We start from the raw sequence: 20,643 nt of genomic DNA on the forward strand, positions 1-20,643 counted from the left end.
GAAGATAAGCTTTCATGGTGTTGTGTTGCGTTAGTTTCCCTGCCTGTTCTTTCTTCCTCTTTAGTTGTAACACTGGTCCTATGTTTTACCTGACTTAATGGATTGTCAGTGGTGTTAGATCAGGTGAAGGATGCCTTTCTGTTTCAAGGGGTTTGGGTTACTTCACCTGCTTTCTGAGCTGAAAATACTGACTGAGGTTTGCCATGTCATTGGAACTTCTAATGAGTTGGTGACACTAAACCAAATTCACCTCAGGTGCAAACTAGTGGCTTTAATTATATTGAAGAACAAATGGGATTCCCGATTTGTTCTCTGTAGTTTGCAACTGAAGTCTGCCAAGTACTTCACTAGCTCAATTATGATGACTCTTGGATTAATGTCCCCTGTTACAGGCTGGAGCTCTGGTCCATGTGTACACAGATGGCTCTGTGTTACTCTCACATGGTGGGACTGAGATGGGTCAAGGACTTCACACCAAAATGATCCAGGTACCAATGAGTTTGAACTTAACCAAATAAGACATTTTTTTCACTCTATAGCATTGCCTCAGACACTTCCATGTGCATATGTAAGGTAACAAATCATGACTAATTCCTGTTTCAGCAGCACTCCTAGATCTCCGGAGTGTTATTACAATTGAGTATGAGAATTAGAATCTTCATCTCCTTAACTCTTATTATGTAGATAATGCAGGTTATGCTCACAATCTAGCTTCTCCGGCAATTTTTTTTCATCCCATAAAACTGCAGTTTACAGATATTTTATACAAAAATTAGTCATACTGCAAACATGTTTATCTCTGTGTACTAACGCCTTTACAGTTAAAAAGGCCTAAGGGAGCAACATTGCTTTGGAAGGGAAATGAAAGGGAAATCTAACAGGGCTCTTTGTCCTCTGATTCTTAAAAATGTTGAGAGCAGAATTCAGTCTCACAATAGTGAGATGTGTGCCTGTCATTGTGGCAAAAGTGTACATGTGTGTGCTCGCACACATTCAGTCAGTGAAGGGCAAATTTAACAATGTTCTCTCAAGCTCTCCGTCACTGAATCAACCGAGTCTTCAAGAAAACTGAAATTCAGGATGGGAGAGGGGAGAGGTTGTGGTGTGGATCCGAGCAGTAAGCAATGAATGATAATGCTCATGTAGAAGAGCTGCATACCAATTGCTTCCTTTTGCTCTGCAGGTCGCTAGCAGGTCACTGGGAATTCCCACCTCCAAAATTTTCATCAGCGAGACCAGCACAAACACTGTCCCAAATACCTCCCCCACAGCCGCCTCTGTCAGCGCCGACATCAATGGAATGGCCGTCCATGTATGGAAGCTGAGTTATTTCAACTAGTGGGTTATAAGCTGGGATTCCAGAACATGAAAAGTGTGTAAATGTGTATTTATCTATTGCTTAAGGAAAACACAGTCATCAAAAGGCAATTCCAGGCTAAGGATACCTCATAACTTCTTTACCTGCTATAACTACCGGCGGTGTGAGATGATGAATGACTGGATTTTTCTTCAAGTTGTTTGAAACTCTCCTTCAGTCCTTTTGTAGTTCTGAAATGGAGTGTTTGTGATTACTCAAAAGGAACAGAACAAACCATCTATTTAAATAGCTACCTTCTTAGAAATTTATGCGGCCTTATCTATAACAAATGTATTGTGCTGCAAATATCAGTGGCAGATGGTTTGTGGGCTGTGCTCCAGAACCAAAGACCTCCAAGTGTAGATACACTTAGAGAAACATCCTTTTGCAGCAAGGGCATGGTCATGACTGTTGCTGACATGGTGGAGTTACTGATGCATATATTTGCAGGGTATGTGACTTTTCCATCGAAAAGAGGAATTTAGTACTGGTCATTCTCAGGTTTAAAGAAAAGGCAAAGCGTAACCTGTGAAGTAGAAGCATGAGGCTGTTTACATTCTCTGCACAGCTTGTCTGAGTAGGTTGAATTTTGGCAAGAATATTATTATTATTTTTTTTCAGTGTTACAGAATCGTCTTGCTAGATATGCTCAGGTGTCCTGCTATGACTGGGTACTGTATAAATGGGTGGACTCCTGATATTTTGTATCGCGGTCTGGAAAGTTCTGTGCTGTATTTGGGATTCCCTTCTGCTATCAGCACAGCTGATCTGTTTTAAAATCCTTCTCAGTCAATGTTTCTTCCAATATAGCAAGACATCTGTTAGTGAACTTTGTTCCTTTTTATGATATGCCTGCCAAAGTCCTAAAGGCAATATTGATTTAAACAAAAGGTTCTTTGAAATTCTTAGAGGGCTTTTAATACTGTAAGCTAACTTTTCAGATCTTAAAATACCACTTCTTTCCCCCTTTGTTTTTAGAATGCGTGTCAGACTATCATAAAAAGACTGGAGCCAATCAAACAGTCTAATCCCAAAGGATCCTGGGAAGACTGGGTAAGCTGTTTGTATCTGTCGCCAGACAAGTGGGCATTGTCAGAGATTGTTTTAATTGGCAAACCCTGGATATGCAGGTATATCCTTCAGGCCTTCTGTGTCTCACGACAAAAGATTTGAGCAAAGACAGTGAAACAGAAATCTGGCAAGGGAAGTAAACAAAGCTTGCAAGAAGTCATCCCCAAAACATCAGTTTTGACTTTAATACTGAGATTTCTCCAGATCCTGGGTCTTGCCTATGACAAATAAAAGCCTTGAGTGGTTACATGTATCTTTGTAGACAGGCTACAGTCCTGGACTGGAAGAAATCCGATTTGGAGTGAAGGGATTCTGTGACAAAGACAACTCTTTGTTGAACTGCCATCCACCTCCTTTCGTTGGCTCCTTGGCTGCAATATCTCTCTACCTCCAGTAGCAAGAGATGGGTGTGCTGTAAGGCTCTCAGCCCATTTTCGGACCCAAGCTGCTCTTTTCCTGAGAGGAGCTTTGACTTTCGTGATCTGGAAGTCAGGATAGGGTTTCCCTCACCCTGACTGAAGTCAAGATGACTCTCAGTTTAACCTTTGTCTCTGAGGTGGAAAGTCTAACCCGTAGCTGAGACTGAACAAACAGGAGCAAGCCTTATCCCTCTGCCAATGGTCAAGTTCTGCCCCCAGTAGCTGCTGATGGGACTATTTGGCTGCATCGTGATGTTTCCCTTGGCACTGGTGGTGCTGGGTGGCATGACGGCTGTCTATCACTTTGCACCTTCTATTCATGCTCTCCTGGAAATGTGTTCTGGGTAGCTATTTTGCAGGGACTGGTTGGACAATTACTGTTTTCAAACTTTTGTTCACTTTTCCAGATTACAGCTGCCTATGAGAGCTGTGTCAGCCTGTCAGCCACGGGGTTTTATAGGTGAGTGAATATTCACCCTGCAGAGGCGTGATTGCATTCAGGGAAATTCTGGAAGGATTTACAACCCCTGTCCCTCTGCCACTGCTCTAACTTAGGGCTGCATGCCCTTTCCTACCTTGAAATGTTAACACTTTCCTTGTTGGGGAGAATCAGCTCCTGATGGAGCACAGCTCTTGGGGCCAGGTTCAGAACTCATGTAAACCTGAAATAGCTCTAACTTCACTCTAGCTGACCTAGGTCTGAGGAGGCATAAATGAAATTGGAGCTTTGCCTGGGGCTCTGCTCTGTGTCAGCCTCGTGACTTTGAGTTGCACTAGAAAAAAGGGGCAGGGGTTGTCCTTGAGGGCAAAGCTACTTACGACAGTTGGCTGGAGCAGTGTCCTGTCTGTTGTGGCGTAAGCAGATACCCAGTGTTTTCAATTTCATTCTCCCACTTTAAACTCTTGCTGGTTTCTTGTGCAGTTCTGAAATGAGACACTTTAAAAAGTCAGATTTACTGCTGGAGGAAAACAGAGATCCATCATCTTTGAGGCAGAAGGGTTGACATAAAAAACTAAACACTGTGATGAGAAGAGCCTATTTAGGACTAAAATACCATATGAGCTCATTTCTGTTGCATCTCTGAAATGTGTTTTTTCTCCTAACTAAGCAACTGTGGGTATTTTAATAAATCAGTTTTCAGATAAAGTATGATTAGCCAGATAGAAAGTTTGCCATGAACTTGCTTAAAATCAGTTCCTAGCTTAATCCAGTTTCTGGTTCAACTTGGTCATGCTCTGAAATTTAATGACCTCCAAGAAATGTTCAACTGCACCCTAAAAGCAAAAGATGTGCCATTGGATTGGTGGGAATGAGTTCATAATAGTCATCACAAGCCCTGAGATTCACGGGAAAAGAAAGATGGCTAAAATAGTTTGATAGTTTCAGTCAGGTTTTGGATTACAGGGCAGCTTTAGTGGGTTTCTATTTTTCTATTTCTATGGTTGTTTACAACTTTCATTTCTGTGTGGGCTTGACGGAAGGGATAAAACAAAAGTGAATAAGGATTTTGATAAGTTGCAATGTGTTTGTATTCATTGTGCCTGCTCATGGCATGAAACACGGTTTTGTTTTCCTTTGTATCAAGAATCCCTGACGTTGGCTATAACTTTGAAAAGAATGAAGGGAAACCGTTCTGCTACTTCAGTTATGGTGTTGCCTGTTCCGAGGTTGAGATAGACTGCCTGACGGGCGACCACAAGGTGAGGGGGTCAGCAGGAAAACAGCCCCATGTGTTCAGGTGAAGGAAACACTCAAGGGGAGTTAAAACAAACACTGGGTGTCAGCCTGTTCCCAGCTCTGCCATTGGTCTGGTGTGACCTTCAGTAAATTTCTTAACTCCTCTGTTCCACAGTGCAACAATCTGTAAAGTATAATAAACCGATAATTATCTACCTTGCGGGGATATTAGGAGGCTTAATGAATGATTGCAAAAGTTATTGGATTTACTTAAGTGAGAGATAGCAGCACTGTGTTAGCACAAAACAACAAAAACATACTGGAATTGAGTTAATCATTAAAAATAGCACTGAAGACTTTTAGAAAGAAAGAAAAAAGAAAAAAAAAAGTCATCAGAATCTGACCTAGTTGGTTATGCCCAGGGACAGAGCACGGATGCTGGCAGCTTGGAACTAATATAAATTGGGTCCATTGGATCTCTGGGGAAAGCTGCAGTGAGTTCCTTTGATTTACTGTAGGGATGAACTGAGATTAAAAGTCAATATGAAGAGTTGAGCTGAGATAGATTGTTGAACACTGGCCAGGCATGGGTAGCGGTTGGCTACATTACTCCTCCTCTTACAGGACTATGGTGTACCAGGTTTGATGCTCTGTGCTGATTTATTTTTTATTGCTGTCTTCTAGAACATTCGCACAGACATTGTTATGGATGTTGGTACCAGTCTGAACCCAGCCATAGATATAGGGCAGGTAAGTGAAATAATATTGCTATTCCCACCGTATTAAAGTGATCACACTACTCTTGGGCTTTTCTAGATGAGCCATTATCCCTCTCCAGGTTGTGCCTTTGCAAATGGAGCATTTTAAACCTAGTGAGACATTTTAGGCTAGCTATGAAAACCAGTTTGGCCTATACTTAACTATGCAATAGGCCCAGAATTATATAGGCAAATATCCTGTTGTTTGGTTTGAGTTTTTTTGCTTTGGATGTTACGACTACAGGATGTTCCCCAGTTACCACCACACTGATGCCTTTCAGCATCTTCCTTGCCTAAGGAATGAATCCAGATAATACTGTATTATCTGATGGAATAACTTCACCCCAGACTTAGTTTCTACAATGTGGCATGAGAGACTAAATCCCACACTTGATTTTTATACTCCTATCTGTCAATATCAAGTCCTGTTTAATTCCGTGAAAATTCTTCAGTGAATAAAGAGTTAGGGTAGTAGATTCTATGCTCCAGCTACTGCTGTGTAGGGATCTCAATATGAAGTTGGACCAGTCACTCAGCTTGCAAACTCCTTGGGCAAGGACAAGCTTACTTCCATATTTTTGTGCAGTAATAACCACAATTATACCTCTCAGCAAATAAAGGTAATAAACGCAGGGTTGTTTGATATACCAAGAGATGAACTGTTAGACATTTGCACGTGCTTATCTAGCTCCCTTGCTAACTCTAGATGTTGATATAGTGTAACTCCAGTGAAACTGCTGCAGGTTTACAGGAGAGCATGAGTTGCAGAGTTCTGCTATGGTTAAAATGAAACTTCTTTTAAAAGCCACGTTTTTTTCTGAAAGAGACTTCTTTTTTTGAAGTGTCCAAGGGGAGCAGGAGCCTTTTGGTCTTTGCAGCCTGCCGGTTGGGGTCTGCAAGTAAAGAGGCTATAAGGAGAGATCTCAGTTTCCTGTGTCCTTCCACGAGTAGCTGCAGGAACACAAGTACACAGAGCTGGGTTAATGAGTGTTTGTGCCACATCTTTAGGGTGGGCTGCCTGTTGGATCTCTCTTTGGGCACAGAGAGCAGAGCTTCTTCATGTAGGGTTGTTCAAGCACATCCTCCATTCATAGTTGCTCCCCTTCTTTTTTTATTTATTTTTTTTCTTCTAAAATTCACAGTAGAAAAATTATGCAAATAAGTCTTTAGTACTTAAATGGATATGAGTGTGTTTTTTCAGGTGTCTGTGCTGGTGACCTGAGAATATACAATACTTAAGAAAGCTTTTATACTGAAATAGAAAACGTAAAATAGTTTGTCATCAGATGTTTGCCTTTAGTTCTTCTAATCTTCTTGTTCTTTGAATTATCAGCAAGTACAGCTCATTCAGTGTTAATCTGCCTATGAAGGAATCGATATTTTGGCACTGGTTTTTTTTTTTTTTCCCCTTATTTTATCAGAAAATTCCTGTCCTGCCTTTACAGCTTATCTGTTTGCGTGTGTTTGTAAATTGCTTCACCTGCTGGGGAAACGTGGCCGTGTCTATATGGGAACACGGGGGTAGTGCAGAGGTGCTGAGCTGTACTCAGCAGAAGGGGCAAGGGTTTAGAGATGAAAAGTGGGAAATTAGTCAGGAGGGGAGGGCTGCAAACTCTGGTGGAAATCATCACTGTTTGTTCTCGCGCAGGGAAGAACAGAAAAAAAATGTAACCTTGTTTGGATGTGTTTGTAGATTGAAGGAGCTTTTGTCCAAGGCCTTGGGCTCTTCACCATGGAGGAACTGCGCTATTCTCCTGAAGGGAACTTGTACACTCGGGGGCCTGGGATGTACAAAATCCCAGCGTTCGGAGACATCCCAACAGAATTCTATGTGTCTCTTCTCCGTGACTGTCCAAACAGCAAGGCGGTGTATTCATCCAAGGTATGCCTGCCAGATCTGCAGGCCTCTTACTGCTCTGTAATTCTGTGAAGCTGAGTGTGATAAAATAATGATGCATGTGTCTAAATAGTTAATCTTATTATGCTGGCTTTATTCTGTGCTCAGGATGGTCTCCCATTCCTTACCAGAAATACATATACTATCCTTTATAGTTAGGAAAATCTGAAATAACCTGCACATTGCTGCCCTGGTTGTCCATTAGAGAGAACTGAAGTGGCTTGACTGTGCCAGTTCTGCTCTAACAAAGGCTGCCAGCCTCACCCTGCATGTCAGCTCGCTGGTGGCCCTTCCCTGGCACCAGAGCCACCACTGCAGATGACATTTCCAGCAGTGTCATTCCCCCAGATCTGATATACCAAGATTATTATTAATCCATGTGCCCTTCAGCTGTTTCCACTGCAGTCAGTGCTGGTCTCTGCAGTTCGTGAGGGCAGCACAGAGCAGGGCTGGATGTACAGCATCAATGAATTTGCTTTACTTATGGTTTAATGGAGCATTTAGAGAGGCCACCCAGCATCCTTATGTGTATACGCCTGGCGTGGCTCCTTACTGTTTCCCTTGTCCTCTCCATCCATCCACAGGAACATCTTTATCAATGAGGAGAACTATTTGGGTGATTAGTGCTGATGACAGAATGAAGAAAAAAGGGGCTGGCAGGGGCCTCAGTACTAGATAATACTTGAGTGATGGAGCATCATGCTCTCTGCCTAGACAGCTCACTGGTGCCTTATCTGAATTCCCTTTCCTGCAGGTTTAGCGCTATCCAGAAGGTAGTGGGAATGGGTTAAGTTCCTTTTTCCTTTTTAACAGCCTTGCCGTGTTAGAAAGCTTATGTTTTCCTACTGTCTCTTCTTTAAGTGGACTAGGGGTTGTTTTAGCTTAGTCTTTCCTCATTGATCACACCTGACAGACTGGAGGCTGCTTTAGCTTGGTGTTTCCTCACTGTTCACATCTTGCAGACTGATGTTCACATCTGGAAGGCGAGGGGCTGTTTTGGCTTGGCCTCCCTCTTCCTGACCACATCTGGGAGACTGAGAAGTTACAAAGAAGGAATGAGGAAAGAGAACTGTTCCCGATTGTCACATAGGGCTTGGTCATCTTTCTCTTAACCTTATTATGCTTTCTGGTGCCAGGACTGTTTTTGGGCTGCAGCCTCACTCTTGCTTTTGTTCTGTCTAGGCTGTGGGAGAGCCACCTCTGTTCCTGTCTGCCTCAGTGTTTTATGCCATTAAAGATGCCATCTACGCAGCGAGAAAGGAGTCTGGCCTGACTGAAGCATTCAGGCTGGACAGCCCTGCCACCCCAGAGAGGATCCGCAATGCTTGTGTGGACACCTTCACCAAAATGGTAACAGCTTCTGGTTTCATAGTCTGCTCCCTGGCCAGCCTAGACCACATGGAGTCAGTGTGCTGGTCACGGTGGCCCAGGTCTGTGATTAGGGCAGGATGTGGCCCTACTTAAGCAGCTGGTGTTTATTTTGTGGGTATTATCCCCTACTTAATATGCCACCAAATGAGACATGAATCCACAGACCAGCATTCCCAGGGCTCCCATTGTAGGAAGGGCTGCCATAAAGTATGACTGAAGCTGCGGTTCATCCCTCGATCCTCCAGGTGCTGTTTGTAGAACAAGTGCACTGACTTCTTGTCCTGATCCTCCTGACCATCATCTCTTAGGGGGTCACCACCACTAACGTATCTTGTAGTTCCACTCTGTGATTTAGCAGTGTCTCTCAAGGAGGGAGGGAGAGGAAAGTATTCCTGAGGGTGCTCACTTCTGCTGAGTGTTATGATCACAGGAGTCTCCTTAGAGGCTGTGGGCAGGATATGAGGAAGTGCAGGATTTAACCCTGTCACTGTCACCTCCTCTGTCACTGTGTTGTAACAGGGCTGCATAGGAGTGGGTCCCGTGCAGAGCCCTGCTGATTCCTCTGGCTCAGGAAATACAGCTGTGTTTTCGTTGGTTTAAACCCCACTGTGGTTAACAGCAAAACCTGGGTATCTTAGTCCTTCTCACCCAATGCTTTCATCGCTCTCTGGGGAGAAGAGCTCGGAAACGGCTTTGAGAACTTGCACAAACTGTTGATCATCGGGCCTTCACCCAGAGCCAGGCACAGCCTCTAATAGAAGGGCCATGAGACAGACATCTCTGTGTTTTGAAAGACTGGGATATGAGCTTGGACCTTCAACAGTACGAAGTCGCCTACCTCAATGGGAGCAGAGTGGGGTGTGCCAAACCCAGGCCAGGATGCTCATTTGTTGCTGCTGTTGCTAATTTATTTTTTATTTTCTTCTTCTCTTTACAGTGCCCTTCTGCTGAGCCAGGCACCTTTAAGCCATGGTCTGTGCGTGCGTGAAAGGGAAGTCTGAGGAGCAAACTCTCCTCATGAAACTGAGCTTACAACAGAGGGACCATAAGGCAGTAGGACTATAATGGAAAAAACAATCTGTGTTCATGTGGCTCATCCACTGATTCGTGGAGCTTTCACGTTTAATTGTCCAATCATTGTTTTCTCTAGGAGAGGGAATTGCTGCCAGATTATAGCTGTGATGCAAATTCAAATGAAGAGTAAGTGGAAGGTGATGTTATCAAGGTGTAATTGAAAATCTTACACGTTTCATTTAAAATTGCTGCAAGGATGGGAGACACGCTTATTACCAGCCAGTATGAAATGGCAGGGTGGTTGGTTGTTGTTTTTCTTCCTACTATGGGGAAAAGATGGATCATGTTGTGATGCTCTGCCAAGAAACACTTAAATGCATTGAACCCAAACAGTCCTCTAGCTGAGATGGGGGAAGGCATGAGAGGCACTGAGGGCTGGACCCTGTTGTGTCCCCTCTGCACACAAAGTGGGGTGTACACTAGAGGAAGATGAAGAGGAATTTTGACATTAGCTAATGATGATGGTCTTATCTATGTAACAAAAGCGATTCAGAGGAAAACACTAAAATGTGACCAATAGCTAATTTTTCCTAAGTTAAATGAGGACTGCTTTGTCAACACCAGGGCTTTAATGAACTTTTAGTTCCCATGACACCTTGTCTTCTCTGATTAAAAACAAAAACTAGAGATACCAAGAGGACCTCCAGCAAGATGCTGATTCATTTGACATGTTCAGCCTTTTTCCCCCTGTACCTCCACATCTTTCCTCAATCTTTTAAATAGGAGAGGGCATCTGAGAAACGACCTTGGAGTAACAGAGAAAGTTACTCATCTTTGTTCCGGAGGCAATTTATACTAGCCCAGGCAAGGGATGGGGCTGGGACAGACACAGCAGGGGATTAGTGAGCTCTGGGTGCCCTCTGGGGTCAATCCCTTGCTGTCGTGCTATGGCCCAACCCTCTTTTCAAGACAACTCTTAGTTTTGCTGAACGGAAGAGAATGGGTACATTTTGCTACAGGGACTGCTTGTCTGAAAAACGTGCTGACTTTATGATGACCTCATGCCTTTTGAGTTCAATGCATTTTTCATGTTGGATTTAAGGCTGGGCATCCTTCTTCATGGGTTTTGTCGCTGTCAGTTTTAACAGCTGTAGCATCGTGTTATCTGTAGATGATGGCAGCCACGTACTGTACCTGCTCATCACGTGCAAACATTTATCCATTTCTCTGGCCCACAGCTTCATGAAAATGTCCTTTTCCTATTTTTGCACTCCTAGGGCCATCAAAAAAAATGGTGCAAGAGGATGTAACTCCATTGCCTTATATAAAATTTTGCTCACGCGCATCCTGCTTAAAATTGGCCTCCATCTTAGGACTTAACAATGTACGCACAGTTTGAAATATTTTTTAAAGCACTCCAGGGCATATAGTTTGGAAATGTGTAGATTTATTTCTCAGCTTAAAATGCTGTAGTTCTACCAGCTGGAAAAAGGGCATTTGTATATGTGAGTTGCAGAGAGTATTTTGTGCCTGCTGGGCTTGCTGTGTAATTGTTTTATTAATTGAAATATGCTATTGGTGTTTCTGAAGCTCTCAGGTACTGGTAAGAACACATTTTTTTCTCCTGGAAGTTGGCAATATGTAAAAAAAAAAAAAATCTCTTAGAGAAGAAAATGTGATTATTTGTGTGCAAGAACAGCTGTTGGAGCCTGTGTATTCCTATTTTTGAATGTGGAGAAAGGGAAACAAAATACAAAGTAAGGTAGATGGGTATCGGCACTGTTCCTATGGGATTCGACCTCATGGGATCACCGGACATGCTCATTCAAGCCAGGCTGAGAAGTGCAAAGGGAACACAACGTGTGTTATTAGGGAACACGGGCAGCTGCGGGCGGAGAGTGTGATACCAAGGAGCTCTCAGCATCATCTCATGGGAAAGCCACCAGCGTTCACAAGGGGCTGCTCCCTCTGAGAGTCCTGGGACATGAGGGGATGCTGGTGACGGGATGAGCAAATGCTCTTTATCCCCTGTGCTTCTGGGAGCACCTTTTTCATCATTTCAGAATGGGTTTGCGGTGCCTCAGAGAGCTGCTGTGACTGCCTGGCCAGGTGAAGTGTTTTTAAACTAAGTTTGTCAAGTCTCGCTTTCGTTATTCGCTCTGGACATTGATTTGATGTATATTTGCCAAGTTGTGTGTATATGCAGTGGTCAGAACGGGCTGGTTCAGTGCAGACCTTAGCCTGTGGAGCAATTTTTGCTGCAGCATCAGGGATCCAGCGTTCCCCAGGCACCAGCCCTTGCCCTCAAGCCCACCCCACCTCACCTCAGAGCCCTCTTATTCCCCTTCCACAGCCACTGGCTCACGGAAGGAGGAAACATCTTCCTTTTAGGGGGGTACACTGGAAATGAACGTAGATGATATCAAACACCTGAGGGGAACAGGGGGGAGCAGTGAGGGTATAAAGTTTGGGTTACAAAGTAATTACAGAAACTAGTTTCGAGGGCGTAGGAAAAAAGGAAGCTTAGGGACTGACAGGAATTTACAGAGAGATCAACATCTCATTTTCAGGGCCAGGCTGGATGGGGCTTTGAGCAACCTGGTCTAGTGGGAGGTGTCCCTGCCCATGGCAGGGAGTTGGAACTCGATGATCTTTAAGGCCCCTTCCAACCCAAACCATCCTACGATTCTATGATAATACCTGGAACAGGGAGCCTGAGGAACATGAAGCTGAGATTTTCATTTCACCCCTCGGTGCCTTAACATTTCATACGTTGCTCTCCCATGGAACAAAGTGCCAGATGCCTCAGGGAAGGGTTGGGAGGAGGAGATGATGCTGCTAATATAGTGTAGCCTGGCTTAAAATGGTCTGAGCTACAAAGCTGTCTGAGAACAGCTCTCCTGCTCCAGTCTCGCTCCGCAAGGTGCTGTGTCAGGTCTCTTCACGCACATGTTGCTGTTTGGGGTTTCAGCTTGCAACGGCTGAAGAAGGCAAAGATACTTATGAAGAGAAAAATGTTCCCTTCCTAGTGCTTTTTACTGGAATCCGGCATGGATGCATGGCTCTAATGTTACCTAGAATTGGAGATTTGCCGCTTCTGTCCTTCGAGAACTGTGTCCTCAGAAGAGGAACTACGCCATCTTGCTAAACTGTGAAGTATTACGCACAATAACAGCACTTAATAGATTTGCTGTAGCTGGATATTTTGTGGGAGGGTGAAAGGAGACTACCTGATCTGGTGTCTTAATGCTATTAATCGCATGTCCCTTGATGAGAGAGGGAGGCCAAGTTTTCGTTAATAGTTTTAGGTCAGTTCTAATCAACGTCTTTCACTGTCGTTCTTTAATGAGCATTGTCAAATCAGCGTCTCTGACACACGAATGTATGCAGAATTTTCTGTGAATGTCACAACATTGCAAAATAAAGCTAAAAATAGTCTGGAAACTGGTGTGTTTTGGTAAAAGTCTCATGATTTGAAAGCTGGACACCTTCAGCTTGCCCTTGGTGTTTGTCAAGGATGGATCCTTCCCAGAGGCTGTGAGGCAGATCAGCTCAGTGGCCAAGGCTGGGAGAGGGCAGGTGGTTGCTCCGGGCTACCAGCCAGACAGACCAGGTTGAGGGAGGCGATTCTGCCCCTCTACTCTGCTCTGGTGAGACCCCATCTGGAGTAGTGTGTCCAGCTCTGGAGTCCTCAACACAGGAAGGACATGGACCTGTTAGAAAGGGTCCAGTGGAGGGCCACAAGGATGGTCAGAAGGCTGGAGCACCTCTGCTATGAAGACAGGCTGAGAGAGTTGGGGGTCTTCAGCCTGGAGAAGGCTCCAGGGAGACCTTATAATGGCCTTCCAGTACCTAAAAGGACCACAGGAGAGAGGGGGAAGGGACTCTATCAGGGAGTGGAGCAATAGGATGAGGGGTAACAGTTTTAAACTGAAAGAGGGAAGATTTAGATGAGATCTCAGGAAGAAATTCTTTCCTGTGGGGGTGGTGAGACACTGGTGCAGGCTGCCCAGAGAAGCTGTGGCTGCCCCATCCCTGGAGGTGTTCAAGGCCAGGCTGGATGGGGCTTTGAGCAACCTGGTCTAGTGGGAGGTGTCTCTGCCCATGGCAGGGGGGTTGGAACTGGGTGATCATTAAGGTCCCTTCCAACCCAAACCATTCTATGATTCTAGCCATCTCTGTTGAGCCCACCACCTGCTGAGACAAGGTGGAAGGCTGGCTGGCTGCATGACGTTGCTGGTACCTGGTTGAGACTGCTATATACTCATGAGTACGGGTGAAAGCTGGGCTTTGTCCATTTGAGTCAGCTTCTAAAGGGGGGAACCTCACTCAAAGCTTGCAAACGGAGCCAAGCATCATGTCACATCCCTGGGGCTCTCTTTAGGAGATGTGTGGTCATAAACCAGGAACAGTTCACACAGAACAGACATGACCAAAAGATGGGCCAGGCCTTCCCAGAGCATGAAGGATTGGAAACACCACCGGTGGTTCCCTGTGAGGGTCTGCCAGCCTGTGTCATATTTCACCTACTCGTGCAGAGTGGACAGACGTTAGGCAACATGCTGCTTTGGGGGTATTCTTCTATCTCTGTGGGGAGGTTTGTCACGAAGAAGCCATTGCCAAACCTCTTGGCTCCAAAGGCAGCCCAGAATATGAAAAGGCAGCACGTGTGAGGGTGCCAGCATGGTTTGCAGTGGGTCCAAACCAACCTCCCCCAAAACGCTAGGTCTGCTGAGAGCCGTTTACCCCATCACAGTTCCATTCATGCCGTTTCCCAAGCCCCAACACCATGCGTTTCTCTAGTGCCTTCTCCTTCAGTATTTAAGTCCTCTTCAGCCAGGTGAAGAGCCTTGGTACCCCATCCCTGGCAGAAGTCTGTCTCAGCTCCCTGTGTGCCTTCTGGAGCTGTGTCGTGGATGAGTGCAACATGAATCTGTGGAACAAGGGTCTGCCCGTGACCCAGCTGGTATCTTGAAGAACTTTGCATTTGGATTAATGCTCTCCGAAACAGAGTCTCCAGCCTGGGTTATTTCTCCCAGGTCTTTGGGGTGCTGAGGAGGCCCGTCAGCAAACTGCTAGAAAACGGGAAAGCAGAAAGGTCCCAATGGTAGAAACGAGACAGTTGCTTCTTCTGCTGGAGGGACAGCTCACTGAACATCTGCTCCGATAACCAGCTGTAGGTCCACCGCACCTCGCTGTCGGTGAACTCAGGGAGGAGGTTGTCCGCCGGCAGCCCAGCCCGCCGCAGCAGATGACTCAGCTCCTGCCTGAGGAACCCAAATACCACCACATAGTCATACTGGACAAGACAGGGCCGGCAGAGGCTAACGAGGGGTTTCCAAGTCGCGCTGGCGTTGTGCTGTCCACTGGCTAAAACATCCTGAACGAAGCTGCTGAAGGAAGGGCTGCTTCCCATGCCCTGCATAAAGGCGGAGATCAGCCTCTGGAAGGGGTCCCTGACAAACAGCACTTTGGTGTAAGACTCCAAAATGGCCTCGATCTCTGTCAGGTTGAACTTACTCAGCTGCCTCTCTGGAACGTGCTGACGAGGGTAGGGAAGTGGCAGCGTCACGTTTTCCTTCTCCTCTAGTTTCTTCAGAAACTGCTGCCATTCCTCTGTCCCTGTCGAGGGCACTTGGCAGTAGAGGAGGTCCAGCTTGGTGCTTACCCTCAAGCTCGAGAGGAGGTGGGCTCTCTCCTCCTGGCTCCTTGGCAGCGTGGCGACTTTGCCTGATGGGCCACAGAAAGCTCTCAGTCTCTTCTTCCTGAGCTGCTGAAGGTGAAGGAAGGTGTCCAACGTCAAAGTGAAGCCCTCCTCCGCCCTGGGGACCAGGTCACCTGTGAAACACCGTTTGGAGATGGTAGTGAGGAAAGCCCATAGTGGACCTCTGCCCTGAGCCAGCAGCCCAGTGCAGGGTGCTGTGGCAGGCTTTTCTCCAGCTATTCCAGTGTGGAAAGGATGTGGGATGAACAAAGAAGATGGGTAGGAGAGGTGACACCAGCCCTGCCTGGTGAAGAGCTTGGTTTTGCTGGGAAATGAGTTTCTCTCCCTGTGAGCACATGGACACCCAGACCCCACTTTCCCCAAACCGCTCTTTCTGAGCACTGATCTTGACCATAGCTTTGTGCCACGGACCCTGTTCTCCACTAAATCCTAATATTTTTGCTTTTAACTCCTCGCTTTTGACCGAGCTTAACTGAGGTGAGTTTACCAAAAAGCATCAGAAATAGTCTGAGAGGCGGAGGGGGTAGTAAATTGGTTTGTAGCTACAAATACACGACTCCCTGCAGACCCTTTTGCATCTGGTTAATTGGTTATCATCAGCTATCAGACATATGTGAAAGCAAGAGGTTATTCTTAATGGCTCAGGGCGGTTTAGCAATCCAAATGGCATAACTTCTTGCATCACTTCCATAAGTAAATTTTTTCGCCTGTAGATAAAAAGGAAAAAGCAAATACAAAGCAAAAAGCAAATAGAAGCGAGAAGACAACAAAGCAGCTATAAAAGGCAAAAGCAAATAAAAAGAGTCTCTGAAAGTCGGTTTAATTTCTCAAATCTCCGCTTTGCTTCTTACTTTTATCTTCTTACTTCTGATGTGAAGAGGTTTGAACGCAGAGGATGAATGCCTGCCTGGTTATTTTATTTTATTTTGTTTTATTTTTAGGAGAGGCACGTGTCTGCCTCATCTGCTCAGCGCAGGCATTTGGCAGCCCTGGGGAGACACTTGGTTTGAGGGTTTCTCCCGGGTCCTTGGGAAGTTAAACATTTCCCACTGATCCGGGGAGCAGAAGTGCAGTTAAAACAAGGAAAAGAAAACGCAGGAAAGAAACGCAGCCGGAGCCTGAAGCAACCCTGGGCTGCTCTTCGACTCGCCCAGCCCCGGACCAACAACTTCTGCAAAATCTCACCACGATTTTACCCTGGATTGACCGGGACTAGAAAGGAGGGATGCGTTTTTTAGGCAAAAGAGGCATTAATCACCGGTGCCCCTGCTCCCTCCTGCCTCCCCCACAGCATCTCACCCTTCCCAGCAAAGGTTTTGGGAGTTACTTCCAGCAGTCTGACACCTGGGTTTCCCCACCACGCCTGAGATCAATGACCCCACTAAGGACATCAAGCTGCAGGGCTCCAGCTTATCCTTTCCTTAGGGCTGTGCAAATGGTTTGTTCTGTGCCCTAGGCGGCAAATCCCACCAAGAACCTCCAAAAAACCCCTGTAGCTCATTCCTCCCACGGTACAGACACAGAAGAACCTCTGTCAGCCACACAGAACCTCTGTGGGGCCCAGTCCTTACCTTCTTGGCCGGTGGCTGGGCTCCGGAGAAGCAGCCTCCAGCTGAGGAAGGTGACGATGGCCAGGGCAGCCGAGATGAGGAGACGTGGAAGGAAACGCATTTCCCAGGTGCTGCTGTGGCGCTGGGAGCCGGACACCGTCCCGGCTGGCAGGTGGGGACCCGCTGGGAGGTGTTGGGGAACCTCCCGTGTTTATTTAAGAAGAAACACACCCAGAGCTGGGTTAAAGCACTTGGTTGGGCAGCAGCTGGGCCAGGGGCAGGGGAACGGCCTGAGGCACAAAAGGTGCCTCCTCCTCCATGTTTACAATGGGAACTTTTGAGGCAAAACCTGCCTTTTAATCAATGTCTGGGCTGAACAAGTGAGTACTGGGCTGTGGGTCCTGCCTCTGTGGCGCTGGTGGCTCTTTTAAGGTAGAAGCTGGGGTAGAGGAGGTGATGGGATGGGACACATCCAGTGTCTTGTGGTGGGTCCGTGAGTAAGCAGGGGCTGGAAGCGCTGAACTGCTGCCTGTGCCCTTTTTTGCCGAGGGCTGCTTAAAATTTGTGACTGCTTCTTGTTTTGTGAGACCCCAGGCAGAGCAGAGGCCCCATTATATGAAAAAAAGGGGGGTGGACGTGCTGCTCCTTCTCTTCTCCAAGGAGCCACAGCCCAACTGGGGAGTGTGACAACTGTGAGGAGCAAGGCAAAGGGAACTCCAGTGGCCTGGGGAGTGTGACCTGTTCCTGTCCAGCCCCAAGGTTATGAGGGCTACAAAGACTTCAAAAGTAGGGTGTGATTATTTTACAAATTGCTTTTTTGTGGTGAGAGTTGCTGCCTGGTGCCAGCAGCGTCCCTCCAGCAGCCAGGCCATGGGCAGGGACACGGTCTGGCTGAAGGACCCTGCAGCCACGAGGGGCTATGGTGGCCAAAGGAGAAGGGATGGTTGCCTCGAAGCTCGGGGGGAGCAAGCAGCCACGCTGGGTGCACAGATCGGGGCTGTGTGGCATGGGGGCCTGCCAGTGAAACAACCCTCTGCGGTGGAAACCCACCTCCCAGGAGGTCTCGACAGAGCCCAGTCTTGTCGACTTGCCACGGGTGGATTTGCTCTCGCTTGGACAACCATGATTTTCCCACCAGAGGGTGCTCCGCGCCCGAGGAACCTCTGCTGGCCCCGGGGCCGGGCGGTGGAGTTGGGCTGTAGGCAAGGCTTCCCTACTGCGGTTTGAAGAACCGACTTTCACGGCCGTGGTGGACACGTTTGTAACTTTTAAAGCCTGCTGCGTCTCCTCCGAGCCTTGGGAAAGCTGCTGGACTCTGGGAAAGGCTGTGAAATGCTTCCCGTCTCTCAGCAAGAGGGATGTGTTTTGTCTGGGTGGTGGGATCTCCAGGCGGGGAGGTCCAGGTCTTGCAGCCAGACCCCACTGCACGTGTCCCTGCAACCTGTTCCCCCCCGCCCAAATCCAGGAAAAGCAGGCTGCAGCTTGAGGTCGAGGGGCAGGGGTGAATGGCCACCTTTGGCTTCCCTTCCCGGCAGAAGATACGCATTTTTACTTGGAGCTGCAGTGCCACGCTTCCTCCTCCCAGCCCCACGGGCCCTAGGGCAGGAGGGTGCCTGAGTTAAAGGATATATATTAAGCAAAAATAAATGTTTGTTATGCACTTTTCTGCAGCCCCCAAAGCTGCTCTTAGGCATCCGTGGCCTGGCCACACACCTGGGCAGCAGAGCCCTGCAGGGGCTGCTGCAGGAGACCATCTGGCCACCAATGGACCTGGCTTGAGGACGAAGAGGTTCTCTTTATTAACAGTCTGCAGTAAGATTAAGAAGTAAAAGGGCAGGAGGAACTTTGCAAGTTCCCTTAGATATGCAGGTGGCAGCAGCACGTGCCTTCCTGCATTAAAACACGACATTTCAGCAGGGACTGTCCCAACCGCAGCACTGGTGAGAAAAAGTGCAGCTGAAACTGGTAGGGAGAAATGCTGTTCATTTTTATTTTACGGTCATAAAGCGAAGGCAAAGAGGTGTTCTCTGTCTGAGGGGCAGAAAAAGATAGTGGGGAAAAAAACCCCAAACCTTTGTGCTGCATTGCAAGGAAAGAACACTTGCAAAATTTTATCAGGAGAACACTGATAAACAGGACAAAACCTCTCCTGAGCTGCTTGGGGCTGGTTTTGGGGAGCAGCCGCTTTGCAGCAGCTGTTTCTGGGGGCAAGTGATGTTTTTCCCCAGGTTTTCTTTTTTTTCTTTTTTCTTTTTTTTTTTTTTTTTTCTGAAAAGTTTTCTTAAGTGTCTGTGGACACCCTTTAAATTTAAACTGACTGCCGGGCTTTCCCTGCTCGTCTTCCACGGATGCTTAGAAGCCATGAACAAGGCTGAGACTGCGGTTCTTGGAGAGAAAGGCTTCCTGCTCTGTGCTGTAGGGAGGCAGCGCCCTTTTCGGGAGCAGAGGCTGAGCCAGGTGTTGGAAGCGCACTCGTATCCTACTGCTTAATGCAATTGTACAAGGGAATTAATTAGAGAATTCATTTGGAGCTTCACCTAATTTAGGAAAACTCTTAAGGCCACGTGAGAAAAAGCTATTCCTTTTTCTCCTTAAACCAGCAATAGAATCGCCTGAATACGGATTTCCAGATTTAGCCCCACTGATGGCTCGAGCTGATTTGCCTCAGGCTCCCTTTTTTTCCCTCATAGGACGCAAACCCTTTGGAGATATTCTTACATGTTAATAAACATCCTCGTCCTCAGCCTTCCCACATTCCTCCCACATTTCCAAATTTTGCAAAGTATTGTCTTGTGTGACCGTGACCCGCGGGCGCTGGTCCCCCCCCTCCTTGTTCCTTGTTCCTCCTCGCGCCCGCCTGCGCTTGTGGGAATGTGAACTTTGCGAAGTGATGGCAAACGCCGCCTCATTCGGCGAGGGATGTTTTTACACGGCGAGTAAAGGATGGGAAACCTCCTCCTTCTCCCACTTCTTGTTTGGAAGCTGGGAAGGGATGTCTACGTTCTGCGTTTGAGGTTGGGCCCATCGCTCAGCAGAAAGGCGGGAGCAGCCGGAGGAGGAAGGAGCTGCCCTGCTCCTGGAGCATCGTTTCATGTGGCAAGAGCCTCTTGCATTCAGGAAGGATGGTCCCAAGAGCAGGGCTGCCAGGCTGCTGCCTGGGGACCCGTTGGGCACTGAGTAGAGGGGAGGATTCCTCGAAATCGAACCAAAAAGCTGAGGGCAGGAGTGGGTATTTGTGGATAAACCAGTGGTGTTCCAAGCAGAGTGGGTGGCCTCTTCTCCATCACGTCTCCCCATTCCTTGAGCTCCTCTCTGTGTGCTTGTGGAGAAGCTCAGCTGCCCAGTTTGTTTCACCTGGGGCACAGACTTACCCCATCGCCCACCCCAAGATGATCTTACTTGCAGGGACAGGGTTTAGCACTTAAATGCATGAACTGGAGCACATCTGTGAACATCAGCTCCTTTAGTCTCGTGGTCATTTCAAGGGACTTGGCCAAAAGCGTCTGTTCTTGGTTGCTTCCTGGTGGGGAGGATCTGGGATTTTCTTCTGTCTAGCTCTGGCCAGATGTGGGCAGCTGAGCTGTGAGGTGGTGATGGGCACTCTGGGCCCATCTCCACCTCCTCCAGCGCTGCCGCTGAGCTGCCAGTGCTAGCGGTGGGTTAGAAAGGTGGGACGTTTGTCCTTCTGCATCGGACAGAGAGCACCAGGCTGGTGGGGAGAAGCCAGAGGCCGCAGGGACTGGTCCTGTGCAGCAGCATCCCGGGACTGGCCAGTGCTGGACCAGAAATAGTTACGCAAAACA

The 20,643-nt window shown here is 47.2% G+C and overlaps 2 protein-coding genes across 2 annotated transcripts in view; one reads left to right on the plus strand and one right to left on the minus strand.

The window, feature by feature from the left end:
• XDH (xanthine dehydrogenase) overlaps positions 1-13,005 on the plus strand; it is a 52,978-nt gene extending 39,973 nt beyond the window's left edge. The window contains exons 29-37 of the mRNA XM_074144417.1: positions 393-488; positions 1,184-1,312; positions 2,336-2,410; positions 3,255-3,307; positions 4,434-4,548; positions 5,210-5,275; positions 6,977-7,165; positions 8,363-8,530; positions 9,489-13,005. Coding sequence (XP_074000518.1) covers positions 393-488; positions 1,184-1,312; positions 2,336-2,410; positions 3,255-3,307; positions 4,434-4,548; positions 5,210-5,275; positions 6,977-7,165; positions 8,363-8,530; positions 9,489-9,539 — 942 coding nt within the window. The 3' untranslated portion in view covers positions 9,540-13,005. The remainder of the gene's footprint in view (positions 1-392; positions 489-1,183; positions 1,313-2,335; positions 2,411-3,254; positions 3,308-4,433; positions 4,549-5,209; positions 5,276-6,976; positions 7,166-8,362; positions 8,531-9,488) is intronic.
• A 1,586-nt stretch (positions 13,006-14,591) lies between these two features.
• LOC141474516 (carbohydrate sulfotransferase 9-like) lies at positions 14,592-16,961 on the minus strand. Its single transcript, XM_074162454.1, has 2 exons — positions 16,862-16,961; positions 14,592-15,403 (listed from the first exon to the last, which is right to left on the minus strand). Exons 1-2 carry the CDS (start codon positions 16,959-16,961, stop codon positions 14,592-14,594), a joined length of 912 nt encoding a protein of 303 aa, XP_074018555.1.
• Positions 16,962-20,643: the final 3,682 nt, after the last annotated feature.

This window comes from Numenius arquata, chromosome 2 (genome assembly GCF_964106895.1).
Source record: "Numenius arquata chromosome 2, bNumArq3.hap1.1, whole genome shotgun sequence".
Lineage (NCBI taxonomy): Eukaryota > Metazoa > Chordata > Aves > Charadriiformes > Scolopacidae > Numenius > Numenius arquata.

What these genes read in the sequence shown, in the direction of transcription:
- LOC141474516 (XM_074162454.1), bottom strand. Translation starts at nt 16,961, where the DNA reads ATGCGTTTCCTTCCACGTCTCCTCATCTCGGCTGCCCTGGCCATCGTC. An exon ending in CCCAGCCACCGGCCAAGAAG is followed by an intron (nt 15,404 to 16,861) that starts GTAAGGACTGGG and finishes GGTGTTTCACAG; the next exon opens with GTGACCTGGTCCCCAGGGCG.